Source organism: Oryctolagus cuniculus, chromosome 13 (assembly GCF_051225735.1).
Source record: "Oryctolagus cuniculus isolate XC-2025 breed Fujian yellow rabbit chromosome 13, ASM5122573v1, whole genome shotgun sequence".
In the NCBI taxonomy this organism is placed as follows: domain Eukaryota; kingdom Metazoa; phylum Chordata; class Mammalia; order Lagomorpha; family Leporidae; genus Oryctolagus; species Oryctolagus cuniculus.
In genome coordinates this window covers 35,208,406-35,224,736 of record NC_142879.1, presented here as the reverse complement: position 1 = coordinate 35,224,736, position 16,331 = coordinate 35,208,406, and the positions used below count along the sequence as shown (strand labels likewise).

The window sequence follows — 16,331 nt, the reverse complement described above, 5'->3', positions numbered from 1 at the left end:
CTGATCCGATGGCAGGAGCCAGGAGCCAGGTGCTTTTCCTGGTCTCCCATGGGGTGCAGGGCCCAAGCACCTGGGCCATCCTCCACTGCACTCCCTGGCCACAGCAGAGAGCTGGCCTGGAAGAGGGGCAACTGGGACAGAATCCGGTGTGCCGGCGCCGCTAGGCGGAGGATTAGCCTAGTGAGCCGCGGTGCCGGCCTCTGAGAAATATTTTAAGTTTCAGTCCTTCACTTGAAAAACTAAGACAATAGGATATTAGTTGGCTTCAAAGGCCCTTTTGTAACCCTATATCTTACTAAGTGTATGATTCTCCATTCTTGCTGTCAGATGCTTAGGAAACACGAAGGTTCCAGTGTCATTAGTTCTACATGAAACCCAAAGTCAGTATCAGGTGATTCCTAATTAAGGGCCCTTCCTCTGCCTTGGATTATTTTACTAATAAATATTCAATAGTTAAATGAACTCTCAGTATTTCCTGAAGAGAAATTTAAACATAGTCCATAGAACTGGGAATAAAGAGTAAATGGTTGCACAGAGGTTAGTTCAGATTTAGTGGCAACGGAGGAATCAATGTATAGTATTTACTGGTGTGTTTCTCATTTTGTTGGGATTATCTATTAGATCCTGAACATTAATTAGTAAAAACTAGATCTAGTTTTCTCCCCCTAGGTACCCATAATCTACTTGGGATTTGTCTTACACCTGTGGTATATTAGTTTTCTATACTATTTTCTATTTAAATTACTACAGCTTGTGATTGAAAAAAAAAAAACAGATAGAGAAGTTTCTCAATACCACTGTTTAAATCAATTCCTTCATTTGTCATAAAATTGTCATTTTCACATGATTTTTACTTGTTTCTAATTTCCTTTGTCTAGATTGATTTTTCTCTGTTTTCTTTCATTTCTTTCTGGTGAGATTTTAATGTTTCCTTCGTTAGTAGCTATGAGTTTTTCTAGGTAAAAGTGTACTATGATACTTTGTCATATTTGCTTTTGCCCAGTTGTGCTTTGCCTTGGCTGGCTTTGCTTTCTCCCGGAACTTCCATGGGAGCTTCAGCCTTGAAGCACACACAGGTCTGGAAATCCAAGTTTCCGTGTCCGCAGAAGAGTCACTGTTATGCTTCCTGCACCTGCTAGCACCCCCTCACTCCTGGCTGGGTGGCTTCCTTCTACTGGTTCACTCCCCAAATGGTCGCAACAGCTGGGGCTAGGACAAGCTGAAGCTAAGAGCCAGGAAATTCATCCAGGTCTCCACACAGAACTGGATTGGAAGCAGAACAGCCATAACTCCAACCGGCACTCTGATACAGAATGCAGGATTCCCATAATTTACATAATTAAAGTAAATTTAATGTTCTGATTCTGGACACTCTTATACTGTTTCATCTTCCTTAAAGATACTTTTTTTTAAGCAATTGCTTTAAATTAGTTTTGTCCTTGAAATTCAAATGGTCAACAAACACATGAAGAAATGCTCAGGGTCACTAGCTATCAGGGAAATGAAAATCAAAACCGCAATGAGGTTTTACCACACTGCAGTTAGAATGGTCATCATCTAAAAATCAAAAACAATAAATTTTGGCAGACTTGTGGAGAAAAAGGTACCCTAATCCACTGTTGGTTGGAATATAAACTAGTACAGCCATTGTGGAAGACAGTATTGAGATTCCTCAGAAATCGAAAATATACCTACCATATGACCCAAACCCACTCCTAGGAATTAACCCAAATGAAATTAAATCAGCCCATGAACTAGTTAAGCCTGTGATTATAGAGTAGATTGATATTATGTCTTGGGAAAAATTAAACAAAAAAAAAAGGAAGGAAGGAGGGGATTTGAGGGAGGGAGAAGGGGTAGAAAGGAAGTATGATTATCATCTTAGAACTGTACCTATAAAATATATGAAATCTGCTCTCTTTTATTAATAAAAATTTAAAAATGGATTAGTTTTATCCTTGAGCTCAGATTTATGGCTTTTTAAAAATTTATTTGAAAGGCAGAGTTACAGAGAGAGGTAGAGACAGAGAGAGAGGTTTCCATCTGCTGGCTCACTCCCCAAATGGCAGCAAGAACTGGGGCTGGGCCAGAACAAAGCCAGGAGCCTGGAGTCTCTTTTGAGTCTCCCACAGGGGTACAGGGGCCCAGGAACTTGGAACATCTTCTGCTGCTCTCCCAGGTGCATTGGCTGGGAATTGGATTGGAATTTGAGCAGCCAGGACTTGAACCAGCGCCCATATTGGATGCTGGTACTGCAGGCCAGGGCTTTAACCCACCACCAGCCCCAGATTCATGACTTTTTATCCCACAGTAAAGCATCCTAATAGGATCCTTGATTCGTTGTTAACTATATCTTGGGGAATTTGTGGAGGATGGGAAAGATGCCAAAACCTAGAGGCAAAAATGAAGCCAAAGAAAGTGGTTTTAAACTTCAGACTAGTAAATATGATATTATTCCCTGGAAATCCTGAAGCTGAGTATCAAGTAGGTAATTTGTCTGCTTTTTAAAAAAGCTTATAGGTTTCTACTGAAACAATATGGATATTTTAAAGGAACAAGCTATGTCAAATAATAACATTCATTTTTTTCAAAAAGATTATCAAACCAGTCAATAATTAATTCATTACATATGCAAGTAATTTATTGAACCATGGACTATACGACAGAAACTCTTCTAGGCACTGGCAACCTATCAGAACAAAATCAAACAAAACTTCTTGCTCTCAAGAAGTATGTACTCTGATGGTGAAGCAGGTAAAACGTGACTTGGTATATCAGGTGTTAATGATGATAAAGGCTGTGGAGAAAAATAAAGTCAGATAAGGGGAGAGAAAGTAAAAGCAAAGAAAATTAAGAGAAATAACCATGAAAATTGCATTTTCATAGAAGCAAAACATTTAACAATGACTGCATAATACACTTTAAAGCAAGAGCATGTAACTTAGACTAATGATGTGATAAAAATTGATTGAATTCTTCAGCCCTGATATCCAGTAATAAACATAGACCTAGAGGCATTGGTTCAGGAAGATTATTCATATTGTTTCCTACACCTATGAGGTAGATGGATATGTAGAATGCATCATACCAAATATGCAGTGCAACAGAGCTAGAAAAATAATGGGAGAAAAGCAGCAGATAAAACCAAAAAGGGCAAATTGATGGTGTTAAGGACCTCTGAAAACCCACTCTTCTATAAAAGAACACTTGGGGCTAGGAACACAAATTTTTGGCATAGCAGTTAAAACACTGCTTGAGATACCCACATCCCATATTGAAGTGCCTGGGTTCTAATCCTGGTTCCAATTCCTATTTCCTGCTAATGTACATCCCGGGAGGCAGCAGTGATGCCTCAATTACCTGGATTCCTGCCACCCACATGGGAGACCTGGACTGAGTTCTGAAATTCTGGCTTTCGCCTGGGCCAGCCCTGGCTCCTGCAGGTATCTGAAGAGTGAGCTTGTGGATGGCAAATTCTCTCTCTCTCTGTAAAATAAAATTAAAATATATAAATAAATATTTTTTAAAAGAACACCAGAAAAATATGGTCAAAAATCAACTTTTTCAGAACTCCAGGAATTAACCAAATATTTGCAACAATTTTAAAAGTATTTTGGTAAAACTAGTGAGTTTTGTGGCATTTTAGCTTGCCCAAATTCCAATCTTCCTCCTCAGTTACAGGATAGCTTTTTTTTTTTTTTTTTGGACAGGCAGAGTTAGACAGTGTGAGAGAGAGAGAGAGACAGAGAGAAAGGTCTTCCTTTTCCATTGGTACACCCGCCAAAGCACGCCAATCCGAAACCAGGAGCCAGGTGCTTCTCCTGGTCTCCCATGCGGGTGCAGGGCCCAAGAACTTGGGCCATCCTCTACTGCACTCCCGGGCCACAGCAGAGAGCTGGCCTGGAAGAGGAGCAACTGGGACAGAATCCGGAGCCCCGACCAGGACTAGAACCTGGGGTGCGGGTGCCTCAGGCGGAGGATTAGCCTAGTGAGCCGCGGCGCTGGCCACAGGATAGCTTTGAAAACCAACAGTTTCCCCATCCTGGGGTCATGAAAACCAGTAGCCAACAGTCACCAGAGTGGGCAGAATAGTTTTGGGGCTCCCCACTTGTCCCATCCCCAGAGAACTGTCACCATTTAACTTCTTGGGCAGTTCTCTAGGAATTCCCACTAGTGAGACTGATAATTACTTCAGGGCTCACTCTGTGTGAACAGCCTTTCCCCAGGGACACTGGGCAAATCAGCAACAGCTTTTGACATTGCAACTGCCTGAAGCTGCAGTAATAGGTGGGATCAAATAAGAAACCAATAAAAATGGTTCAAAGGAAAAGTTGGGGAATATGTTGTCCACTGGAAACTTTGTAAAACTCTGAACTTATTTCATGGAATTTAGAAGGTTACATGAGTGTGCAGAGCTGTGTAAATGCCCAGGAAAACCTGAGGAAGCCCTAATCACACAACTCTGGCTGAACTAGAAGCTTTGCACAAGCAGGAAATGAAAGCTACTGTATAATAGGATACTGCCTGCAAGAGCTTTACAGATACCCCCCCCCCAATACATACACAGAGCACTTTGGCAGAGCTGGCAGAGGAAATGTTGACTCAATAACCAGTTAAACACTAAGCTAACCAAGAAGAACCTTCTGTGGCTACATAGGACTATGAAGAATGGAGTCTTTATATAATTAGTTCAGGAAAGTTAGTAAACAAACAGCAATCAGAAAACACAAAAATGATCCTGTTGTGAGGTGGGATGCAATTTCCAGTGTTGCCATATTATATTGTCTAAAGTATTGAGTTAAAAAAATACTACACGACATACAAAGAAGCAGTCAAACATGCCCTTTACTCAAACCAAAGAAGTAGTCAACAGTAACTGTTCTAGAGGAAGTCCATATTTTGGACTTACTATACAAAGACTTAAAATCAGCTGCTATAAATATGTTCAAATTATAAAAGAAAGCATGACTAAACAACTAAAGGAAGGGCAGGCATTGTGACACAGTGGGTTAAGCCACTGCCTGGGATAACCACATCCTATATCAGCATGCCTAGAATCAGATCCTTCCTCTACTTCTAGTCCAGCTCCCTGCCAACACACTCCTGGAAGGCAGTAGACAATGGCTCAAGTACTTGGGTCCCTGCCACCTGGATTTAGTTCCTGGCTCCTGGATGGACTTGGTGGTTGTGGGCATTTGAGGAGTAAACTGGCAAATGGAAATAACTTACTGCCTACCTTTCAAATAAAATGAAAATAAATTTTAAAAATATATTGTCACAAAGTTAAGGCCTACTTGGCTTCACTGGTGATTGGTCCAAATATTTAAAGAAGCATTAATGTTAGTATTTTATAAACTCTTCCAAAATATAAGAGGAAAGATAATTTCTCAATTTATTCTACAAGGCCAATATCGCCTTGTTTCAGATCAAAGATATCATAAGAAAACTATAAAACAATATCCCTTATGAATATAGATACAAAAATCCTCAACAAAACATTGACAAACTTAATCTAGCAACATATACATATGTTTATACACTGTGGTCAAGTGGGATTTATCCCAGGAAGTCAAGGTTGAAACAAAATACTAAATACAAACAAGGTAATACATCCCATTACAAAATAAAGAAAAAAAAATGATCATCTCAATGGTTAGAGCAGATTTGAAAACAAAAAAGGCCTCACACTTTGTGATTGATTGTAAACCTTACCACAAAGCTAGAGTAGTCAAGACAGTGTATGTGGTACTGATACAAAAACGTATAGACCAACAGAATAGAATTGAGAATATAGAAATAAATACATTGCTCAACAAATTTTTGACAGTAGTGACAGGTCAATTCAACGAGGAAAGACTAGTCCTTTTACATCGAAAAATGGTGTGTGATAACTGGATATTCACATGAAAAAGTATGAAGCTGTTGCCTTACCTCACACTATTTATACAAATTGACTAAAAATGGATCACTGACCTAAATATAAGAGATAGAACTATAGAACTCTCAGAAGAAAATATCAGAATAAACTTCTGTAATCTTGTATTTGACAATGGTTATTTTAGCTATGATATCAAAATACAATAAAAATAGCAAATTGGTCTTCATCAAACATAAAACTGTTTCAAAGAATGCCATTGAGGCAAGAGGTAACCCATGGAATGGGAAGAGATGTTTTCAAACCATGTGTCAAATAAAGGACTTTATAAAGAAAATATAAAAAATTCCTACAACTCAACAATAAAAATACAAGCAATCCAATGTAAAAATGGGCAAAGGATTCAAATAGAAAATTTTCAGATATACATACAACCAATAAATACATGAAAACACGTTCAACATATTAGTAATTAAGGAAATTCAAGTCAAAATCACAGTGAGCCAACTTTTTGAAATAGCTGAAAATATGATATTTCCCCTCATTTTGTTGTATTTGCATATACTGTTTTCTCTGTTTAGAACATCCTTCATGTTACCGCACATTCCATGTTCCTAGAAAGCTGCTGTTGATCTTTCAGAGTTTATTCCTTGTGATGTGTCTTCCTGTAAGCTTTCTCTAACCTTATTCTCACTGTTCATTCAATTTATACAAGGCACTTTCCTCTGGAGTCCCAGAGCAATCTGCGTTTATCTTGGTCACAGCCCCAGGTACACTATGTTGTAGGTGCCCCTACCTGTATACAGGCAGAGACTCTCATTTATTCTGTATCCTACATACTTAGCACATAGAATCTGGCATTGGGAGCAGAGTCAGAACTTGAACCCAGCACTCTGCTATGGGATGCAGGTGTCATAAGCAGCATCTTTACCACTGTGCCTATCTCCTATCCCCTGTCACAGCAAATTTCCTGTGGTCTAGCTATCTCAGGGCCTGTGGTCTAGAGAAGTCATTCCATATTCCAGAACTTAAACTGTTTTCCAGCTTATTGGTAGAGAAAGGAAGTAAGAAAGGGTATTAAGTGTGGAATCAGAGAAGCGCTGACATAAGTTTGTGCCTTAAGAATTCATGTTGAAGAAATTTTCCAGTTTTATTTCTTAAAATAGCCGTCCATGAGATACTTTGTGACATTTCAAGATTATTGTTCTCCATCAATCAATCAACCATTCAATCAACAATTTTGACTGAAGCATGTGTCTTCATGTGGATAACCATTATAGACACAAGCCAGTTCCTATTATAAGGGAGCTTAAAATTTAAATAGGACTAAAATATTTACAAAACAGATAATAACATGAGGAAACAAAACTTCGTGCATGCATCAGAGTGATCTTGTTGGTTTTTATAAAGTGCTGTTGTAATAATTCACAGAACTCTTATGTATGATGATATACATAATCTCTCCCTAAAAGAAGCATAAACTCTGGGGCCAGGGCCGTGGCTCACTTGGTTAATCCTCCGCCTGTAATGCTGGCATCCCATATGGCCAACGGTTCTAGTCCTGGCTGCTCCTCTTCCAATCCAGCTCTCTGCTATGGCCTGGGAAAGCAGTAGAAGATGGCCCAAGTGCTTGGGCCCCTGGACCCACATGGGAGATCGGGAAGAAGCACCTGGCTCCTAGCTTCACATCAGCGCAGCTCCAGCTGTTGCGGCCATTTGGAGAGTGAACCAGCAGACAAAAAAACTTTCTCTCTGTTTCTCCCTCTCACTGTCTGTAACTCTACCTCTCAAATAAATAAATAAAATCTTTAAAAAAAAACCAGAAGCATAATTTCTTGCTAGCTATTCCTTGCATAGAACATCTGAAAAACAGCCCCATGATGTCAACAAGAATCATGCCCAAAGTGTGATCTATTTTAACTGACCATATACAGCACATTACTTATCTCTCTCTCTCTCTCATTTATCATTTTCTTAATTCCCTCTCTTTATCTTTATCCTGTTCTGCCTTTTCTTTCTCTCTCTCCCTCTCCCTTTCTTTACTTTGTCTCTTTGCTTTACCCCCTAAATCTGATGGAGGATTCCCAAAAAGCACTCTGAACAAACCCTTCATCCTAGGCCTCCCTCCTGAGAAATTAGGCGGCTGTGTCAAGTCTCTGATGCCTATTTTTACACTCGTGTTTGTCCGGAGTCTGACGTGGTTTATCACAGTCTCTCCAAAGGCCCATTGTTCAGCACTTCAAGAAGAATGTTGTTATATTGACTGCTAGTGCGTCAGCCCGGCTCTCTCTGGAGGAGCTCTTGGATGAAATTAGATAATTTCCATTAGGAGACCGTGCATTATTAGTCCCTGGTGCCAAACTGGAGAATGAGCCAAGATGACTATTTCTGGCCAGGCTCACCTCAGGAAGGAACCTTCTTGGCTTTAATGGGATTTTGCTATTGTTGGTTGCCTTCTGTTTGACACCAGGCCAGCCCAGGGTTGGAAATTGTTTAGAAAGCTGCATGAAATATAATAGAGCCCCAGCCATTTGCTGAGGCACATTCCTGCACAATGTTTATTTTGAAGAAGGGAAAAAAATATATTGTCCTTGGCAGACAACAATTAAAAAAAAAAAAAAAAGAAAGAGAAAAGCAGTCACTTGAAATCTTGTTCATGTGCTTCTTGTTGCCAGTTGTGTTTAAAAACTCCCTGCTGGTATCAGAGAATTTCACACTAAAGTGATAAATCTCTTGTAATATTTATAAGCATCTTCATTACAGACCCAGGAAGATATTTAAAGTCATAAGGGCCTTCAAGACTGAGACTGTTTGGAATGGGTGGGTGACAAGGAGGGGAGGAGTGAAAGAATATTCTAGGCTCACACTTGTCCTAATCTGGGCCCCAGATGTCAAGTCCACAAAAATCCCTCTGCCTAGTTTCTCTCTACGTCAAAACCTTTCTCAACCAGGGGCTAAGCCTTTGTGGGCTAGTTGTATTCTAAGCAGAATGAATCCTTGAAACCGTGGAGAATGGTGGCAATAAAATTCCTCCAGTTCTGAGGATATTCTAAGGATCAGCCCAAAGGCTGGTCAAGGTGGTGGTGGTCTGTTGGGTTTTTGTTTCGTTCTTGTTTCTTTTGTTTTTTATTTTTTTGTGGGGTATTTATTTATTTTTTTTTGTTCTCAGTAAAAGCTGGCTTACCATCAGAGTTCACCTTGAAGCTAACCTTGTTTCTATTTGGCATTATTATTATAAGTACTATCTAAGGATATTGAAATGTTGAATGTTATTTAATGAGATTGAAATCCTTAAATTACTTTTTTTATAAATTTACTTAGAGTCACAGGCTTGAAGTTCTTTTATTGCTCAACTCCTTTGGGGCTCAGTGCCTATGAGAGAAAATAGTAAACATAACAGAAAAGCATAAGCAAGGGCCTCAGCAACAATCCTTGAAAAAGCACCAAATTCCATTTATAAGAGTTCCTTGGATGAATTAAACGCTGTTTCCCAGGACTGTTTAAAGATACAATCTTCAAGTCTAGAAGCCAATTCCATCAACTGACATTTAGATGTCTTCAGACTTGTTGCTTTCTTTCAATTACTAGACGTTAGCCTTGGCCTTTTCCTCTTTAGCTCTTTCAATAAATAATATGTACAACTTAGTCTAGACTGTCAACAACAATAGGAGAGAAGGGAAGCAGAGATAATTAAAAGATAATCACCAAAGCTAGCCACCAAATCAACCTTAGACATAAATGTCACCTTTTCCCCATGAAATCTTCAACAGAAATGCTGACCCTTGGCCTAAACTGACTACTGGGTGGCATGTGAGCCTTGCACAAGAGGAAATGCAGACATGGAATTCCTAACTGCGTGTGGCTCACGTGCAGGCTCTGCTCTGGCCCTGCCTACATAATAGGACTCTGTTCTAACCTGAAGAAGGGCGTATGAGGAATGAGCTCTACAAGGCTGGCAGAATGCTGAGAAGAGCCCTAACTCCCTGTTCATTGGTGTGGGCACGTCCTGAGAACAGGTGACGTCACATAGTCAAGATGAACTGAGGTCCCAAATCAGTGAATTTTGTACCAAAATAAAGGTTATCATGTGTGAATTTGACTCAATCAAGTCAAAGTTCTTTAAAGGCTCCCGGGTGCTTCCTCAGGAAAGAGACACTGTCCCAGTCCATTTGGACTGCTCTGACAAAGTGCCACAGACTAAGTGGCTTATAAACAACAGAACTCTATTCTTGACAGTTCTGGAAACAGGTAGTTCAAGGCCAGGATGCCAGCATTGCCAGGCTCTGGTGAGAGCTCTCTTCTTGCTTTGGCTGCCTTCCTCATATTTCCTCGTGTGTCCCAAAGAAAGCTAGAGAGCTCTCTGGAGTTCTTCTTACAGGGGCACTCATATTATTCATAAGGGCACTATCTTCCTGACCTAAGTTCCCCCAAAGCCCCACCTCCTAATACCATGATCTTGGGGATAGGGTTTCAACATACACATTTTGGAGCAGCATAAATGTTCTGTTCAAAATACACACTCTCTTGCTGACCATGAAAAAAACACACAGTCATGTTGTCAACTGCCAATGAGAGGGGCAATATCTAGGAATTGAGGAGTCCACTCCTACAGTTTTGAGGAACAAAATTCTGCCAACAAACTTAATAATTTGGGTGTGAAGACTGAGTTCCTGATGAGAATGCAACCAGCCAACACTCTGAGTCTTATGAGACCCTGAGCATAGAACCCTGATAATTTCCTGATCAACAGAAACTGTGAGATAGTAATGTGTGTTATTGTAGGCTGTTAAATTGGTGGTGATATGTAATGCAGCAGTAGACAACTAATATAAACACCCTGTAGACAACTTGACCAGTTCTAAAACACTAGAAACTCTGCCTAAAGTCTGCCTCTGCTGCAGGTCTACAGGTTGGATAGTTCATCTATGGGCATGCAGCCTGTGCAGGATCCATGCCTACAGCCTCCCAATCACCACCAGCTGGATGTGACTGACTGCCTGGGGTTCCTGCGACCCTGGCCATTTTCATCTTGTAGATAGAGGAAATGAGACATTTTGAGACTGCACCAGCCTAGGTTTGCCTGCTCCTTTGGATTTTTCATTCACCATGGAAATTAGTAAAGTCATTGAAGTCTTTTGAGTCTCAGATTTGAAAACTAGGGATAATAATATAATTTCTAGAGTTATCTTGAGGATTAGATGAATAATCAATATAAAATGTTTGGCCCAGAGACTAGAATATAGAATGAGCTAAACACATGAGTTTTCTTTGAGACTTAGTGGAAATTATTTGGACTGTTTGGACTCATTTCTGCCTCTGCTTTTGACTGGTAAGTCACATAACTTCTCTCTACTTCTATATTTTCATGAATAAAATAAAAATAGCATCAGCATTTATTGTATATGGTTATTGTAAGTATTAAGTAAAATAATCCAAGGAAAGCACTGATCATCTGCATGGACACAGTCATGTTTGTGGTATTTGTTATCATTCCCTTGCTCCCGACTCCCAAACTAGAACTCATCATTTCCTCCTTCACAGTCTCAAGAATTTTTATTGGATTTCTATGCTAGCATTCTCTAGCTTTATATCTCTGCACTGTAGGATGTCCCACGCATATCTTTCTGATTCCACCTTTGCTTTATGAAGGCAGGAGCTATGACTGATTCATTTTTTTTTCAATGCACCCAGAGCCTCATCCATTACCTTCTGCACAGCAAATGATCAATAAAGATTGACTGGACTGAATTTTGAATTAAATTGAACACAGCCAAGATCAGATAGGCACAACCTACGCAACTCAAGAAATGGCAATGACCTTGTGGGATTGTTCGGTCCTTTCTTCTTAGTAGATCAAACCAGCCCAAATCAGTATGTCTCTAGCCTTTCTTAAAATCTCTCTACTTAGGGCATTGTCCCTAACACTCATCAGTCAACTGAGCTTTTATTTTCTGGGAACACACACATCTAGTAGACGTTATGCTGGTGCAAAACAAGGGGCAGAGACAGAGTCTTGCCCTCACAAAGCTTCATGATATGGCAAGGAACATTCCTCATAGACCTGGACCTTCTTTTCCCTCCCTGCTTTAGCTGTGCTCACATCTTCTCCTCTAAACTCAGAAGAGACTCCTGAGGACAGCTGCTTGCCATCCCCAGCCACATGACCCTCCCATAGTGAAGGCCCATTACAGAGTCACCCCTTGGCCGTTGCCTCACTCTCACTCTGCCTCGAAAGCAAGGATATTGATGATGACCTGCCTGGCAGGGCGACTGTGAGAAATAACTCATTAAAATGGCTGCACAGTGCAATGAAAAGGCCAGAGAACAAGGCCATGCAACTTTCCCTGGCACTCCATTCATTTTCAAGAGAAAACAATTCCGGATCAGAGCTATAAAAAGAATGCTGTAGATAGAGTGTGCCTCTCTCCCTACCTCGGGCTGTTTGTTTTCAGTGAGGATCCAGGCACTTGCCTGCCTCATTTTTAGCCTTTATCGCAGCACATTTCTCATCTATTCTTTTATTCATACCAGGTCATTTTCATTGTCTCCTGCTCAGAAGTCTTGGATAAGAATCTAGCTGAATGGCATTAGGAAAATCCGCTGTTCCACAAAGGAACCTGCCATTGTGCACCAGGCACTTCAAAGCTCTCACAACATCTTATTTTTATTGTTTCTTTCTTTTTTTTCAAAAGCATGAACAATGTGGTTTGCATCCTAGACTGTCTGTGGGAAAATATATTCCTCATTAGTTAGTTCCCGAGTTGCTGACGGCTAAAGAAAAGATCAAGTAATTCATGCTAAGATTTGTAAAAATGCTTCAAATTCTTTTCTCTTCTAAACAGAGTACAATAGTTCTGATTAGTCTTCTCCTAGGCATCAGTAGAAAGCAAGGCTCAAGATGTCACAGCTGAATTACTCCAGACTTAATCATAGTGTCTCTTTCTTTAGCTATTAATTCAATATAGTTGAGAGCTTAACTCATGCAAGGTATTATAGTAGTCTTGAGAAATGTGGAAAGAGCCTAAATCATTATGAGAAGGGCCTGATAGAAGTGCCAAGGACAGTAACATGGTACCAGTGAAGAGTAAGGACAGCAAGTGTCAAATTCAAGGGGACTTTAGACTCTACCAACATGGGTCTTGCATTTCTAAGGATTCTTATTAATATTACCTCGCTTTACTTTAACAGAACAAGTTGATCAAACAAAACTGATACCACATTAGACAGATCTGGAATTAAAGAGACTACTGCAAATGGCAAGAAACTAGATATTGATGAGGAACTAGCGAAGTAGTTTTCTGTGATTTATTCATAGGAGAATAATGAAAATTGAGCAAAAAAAAAAAGACAAGAAAGTGGATACTCTGGACTTTCCTCATCTAAAACTCCATCCATGGCCTTCCTCAATGACATATTAACATTCATTCAGCTGGGTTAATTTCCTGGATTATAAAGTGAGGACAAGGAATGTTCCTATCTCATTCAAACTGTCTACCTGCAATCTAGCAAGATGCCTTGTACACAATTAGGTATGTGTTTTATGAATAAGTTGATGAATAAAAACATGAGCATAAGATGCATCTTGAAAGGGATATACCAGGGTTGGTGCTGTGGTGTAGTGGATAAAACTGCCGCCTGCAGTGCTGGCATCCCATATGGGCGCCGATTCAAGTTCCAGCTGCTACTCTTCCAATCCAGCTCTCTGCTGTGGCCTGGGAAAGCAGAAGATGGCCCAAGTCCTTGGGCCCCTGCATCCATGTGAGAAACCTGGAAGCAGCTCTTTGCTCCTGGCTTCAGATCAGTGCAGCTCCAGCTGTTGCAGGAAATTAGGGAGTGAACCAGCAGATGGAAGACCTCTCTCTCTCTGCCTCTCCTTCTATCTGTGTAACTCTGACTTTCAAGTAAATAAATAAATCTTAAAAAAAAAAAAAAGAAAGGGATTTACCTTTCTTTTCCTCTCTTCTGTCAACTCTCTTTGATTTGGACAAACTGTTGTGGCAGATATTTAAATGATCATATTTCTCTGCTTATGTTAGAGAAATTAAATTAAACTTAATTAAAGATTAACTAATTTATTTTTAATTCTCATGTTCATGTGATATTAATAGAGAACAAATTCAGTGTAGTTCATAGACAAAAAAAATTTTTTTGACAGGCAGAGTTAGACAGTGTGAGAGAGAGAGAGAGAGAGAGAGAGAGAGAGAAAGGTCTTCCTTTTCCATTGGTTCACCCCTGAAATGGCCGCTACGGCTGGTGTGCTACGGCCCTTGCGCTGCACCGATCTGAAGCCAAGAGCCAGGTGCTTCCTCCTGGTCTCCCATGCGGGAGCAGGGCCCAAGCACTTGGGCCATCCTCCACTGCACTCCCTGGCCACAGCAGAGAGCTGGACTGGAAGAGGAGCAACCAGGACAGAACCAGCGCCCCAACCAGGACTAGAACCTGGAGTGCTGGTGCCGCAGGCGGAGGATTAGCCTAGTGAGCCACGGCACCAGCCTCATGGACAAAATTCTAAGACTATAATGATAATTCCTTTCTTCTCTCCCCCTCCCTTTTTCTTTCAAACCTTACTTTCTTTCTTTTCCAATTTTTTTATAAAGATTTATTTATCTATTTGAAAGTCAGAGTTACACAGAGAAGGGGAGAGAGAGAGGTCTTCCATCCAATGGTTCACTCCCGATGGCCACAATGGCCGGAGCTGCACCCATCCAAAGCCAGGAGCCAGGAGCTTCTTCCAGGTCTCCCACGCGGATGTAGGGGCCCAAGGACTTGGGCCATCTTCTACTGCTTTCCCAGGACATAGTAGAGAGCTGGATTGGAAGTGGAGCGGCCAGGACTAGAGCCGGCACCCATATGGGATGCTGGTGCTTCAGGCATTAACCCGCTGCGTCACAGCGTCGTCCCCTGTTTGTTTGTTTGTTTAAGATTTATTTTATTTTATTTGAAAGACAGAGTTACAGAGAGAGGTAGAGACAGAGAGAGGGGTCTTCCATCCACTGGTTCACTACCCAGATGGCTGCAACTGCTAGAGCAGTGCTGATCCAAAGCCAGGAGCCAGGAGCTTCCTCCAGGTCTCCCACATGGGTGCAGGGGCCCAAGGACTTGAGCCTTATTCTACTGCTTTCCCAGGACATAGGAGAGAGCTGGATTGAGCTGCTGGATTGAGCTGCTGGAGAGCAGCCGGAACTAGAACCGGCGCCCATATGGGATGCTGGGGCTTCAGGCCAGGGCGTTAACCCACTGTACCGTAGCACCGGCCCCTCTTATAATTTTTGAGATAGCATATTTTTAACTTACAGTAGAATCAAAAGCTTAAAGATATTCTATTAATAAAGAGTTCAACAAGTAAAAAGTAAAAAGACCATAGTTCATTAGGAATATAGGGGAGGGCTACAAACAAAATCAAACAACAATCAAAGGAAGTCCATTTCACTCATATACAGTAAATTTAAAAATAATCACAGATCGTTAAAACTATAGTAGTATATCTATCTATCTATATATATATATCAACTACCACAAATAAGAGAAAATGTAAGAGGCTGGCACTTTGGCACCGCATGTAGTGCCAGCATCCCATATGGGTGCCCGTTTGAGACCCAGCTGCTCTACTTCTGATCCAGCTCTCTGCTATGGCCTAGGAAAGCAGTAGAAGATGTCTTAAGTGCTTAGGCCCCTGTAACCCCCAACCTGTGGGAGACCCGGAAGAAGCTCCTGGCTCCTGGCTTCGGATTGGCCCAGCTCCAGCTGTTGCAGCCATCTGGGGAGTGAATCTGCAGATGGAAGATGTCTCTCTCTGCCTCTGCCTCTATGTAACTCTGCCTTTCAAATAAATAAATCTTTTTTTTAAAAAAAGAGAAAACATGTCTTTCTTTTAGGTCTGGCTTATTTCACTTAGCATAGCAATCTCCAGTTGTATCCATTTTGTTGCCAATGTCATGATTTTATTCTTTTTATGGCTAAATAATATTCCATTATATATATTTTATTTATTCAGTTATCAATTGATAAACATCTAGGTTCATTCCATATCTTGGCTATTGTGAATTGAACTGCTATAAACACAGGACTGCAGGTAATTCTTTTATATGCTGTTTTTTTTTTTTGAACATGTGTAGGCTTTTATTTCTTGTCAATATTCCCAAACAATACAGATAACAACCATTTATATAGTTTACATTGTGTTAAATAGATGAAACATTTTAAGTCATGTGGAGGTAATTTAAACTATATGGGAGGGGAAATGGGAATTAGATATTTAGCATGATGTGTAAGACTCTGGCTTGGAACACCCACATCCCGCATGGAAGGTTAAAGTCCCAACACCACTCCCGACTCCAGCTTCCTGCTAATGAGCACCCTGGGAGGCAGCAGGTGATGACTCAAGTGGTTGGGTCCCTGCCACCCTGGTGGGAGACCCTGGACCCTGGATTTGTCCTTGCCAGCCCTGGTTGTTGTA

The 16,331-nt window shown here is 40.7% G+C and overlaps 1 protein-coding gene across 1 annotated transcript in view; it reads right to left on the bottom strand.

Moving 5' to 3' along the window:
- Nucleotides 1–2,615: 2,615 nt before the first annotated feature.
- Nucleotides 2,616–16,331, bottom strand: part of MTARC1 (mitochondrial amidoxime reducing component 1) — a 68,712-nt gene continuing 54,996 nt past the window's right edge. The window contains exons 7-8 of the mRNA XM_008268404.5: nt 3,361–3,486; nt 2,616–2,797 (exon numbers count right to left, since the gene is read on the bottom strand). Coding sequence (XP_008266626.2) covers nt 2,782–2,797; nt 3,361–3,486 — 142 coding nt within the window. The 3' untranslated portion in view covers nt 2,616–2,781. The remainder of the gene's footprint in view (nt 2,798–3,360; nt 3,487–16,331) is intronic.